Source organism: Eimeria tenella, genomic scaffold, assembly GCF_000499545.2.
Source record: "Eimeria tenella Houghton genomic scaffold, Eth_scaff3708, whole genome shotgun sequence".
Lineage (NCBI taxonomy): Eukaryota > Apicomplexa > Conoidasida > Eucoccidiorida > Eimeriidae > Eimeria > Eimeria tenella.
The window spans coordinates 1-709 of NW_013544635.1; the positions used below are offsets into that span (position 1 = coordinate 1).

Here is a 709-nt window from a genome sequence, read left to right on the forward strand (position 1 = left end):
AACACAACCACACAGCACAGCTGCACAGGCCTGCCTCAAGACCCAAACGGCAAAGCGGCTTGAAAGCGAAGCCACTCCACTTCCCTCGCCCAATGCGCGCCACTCACCAGCTAGAACCAAAACGCCTAGCACCTTCTACGCACCTACACAGCCGCAAACCAACAAGTCAACAACGGCAAACAAACCACCCTCCGACTCCCACTCGCCGCTGAACATGCATACCCAAGCCCTTCCGTCCAGCCGAACCACCAAATCACTGCCCACCAACACCATCCGGCACGTATCCTGAGTCACAAATTCCGAACCCTTCTCAAAAGCCCGCCCCTGCTTCCTGCAGCACAAACACGCACTGCAACTGCGTTCCAACTGACAGGGCTGACACTCGCAAGGGAGCACAGACCGGCCACCTCTCCTCCAAAACCTATGGTCCACACCTGCGCTACAAACACAGCTTCTCATTCGCACGCATCCAAACACGCCCTTCCACACACCAATGAACCACGACACAACCACATTGTGCAGCTCCGAATGCCGGCCTCGCAATTCCTACGGCAAAGCGGCTGGAAAGCAAAGTCATTCCACTTCTCTCGCTCAATCCGAGCCACTCACCAGCTAAGACCCAAAGCGCCTAACGCCCTTCCACGCACCTACATAGCTGCAAATCAACAAGGCACCTACGGCAAACAAACCACCCTCCAACTCCCACTCG

At 56.3% G+C, this 709-nt stretch overlaps 1 protein-coding gene across 1 annotated transcript; it reads right to left on the bottom strand.

Moving 5' to 3' along the window:
- Positions 1-143: 143 nt before the first annotated feature.
- On the bottom strand, positions 144-285 carry ETH_00037040 (uncharacterized protein; the record flags this gene model as incomplete). Its single annotated transcript, XM_013379642.1, has 1 exon — positions 144-285. A coding segment is annotated over one exon (142 nt), but the record flags the coding sequence as incomplete, so codon positions are not given.
- Positions 286-709: the final 424 nt, after the last annotated feature.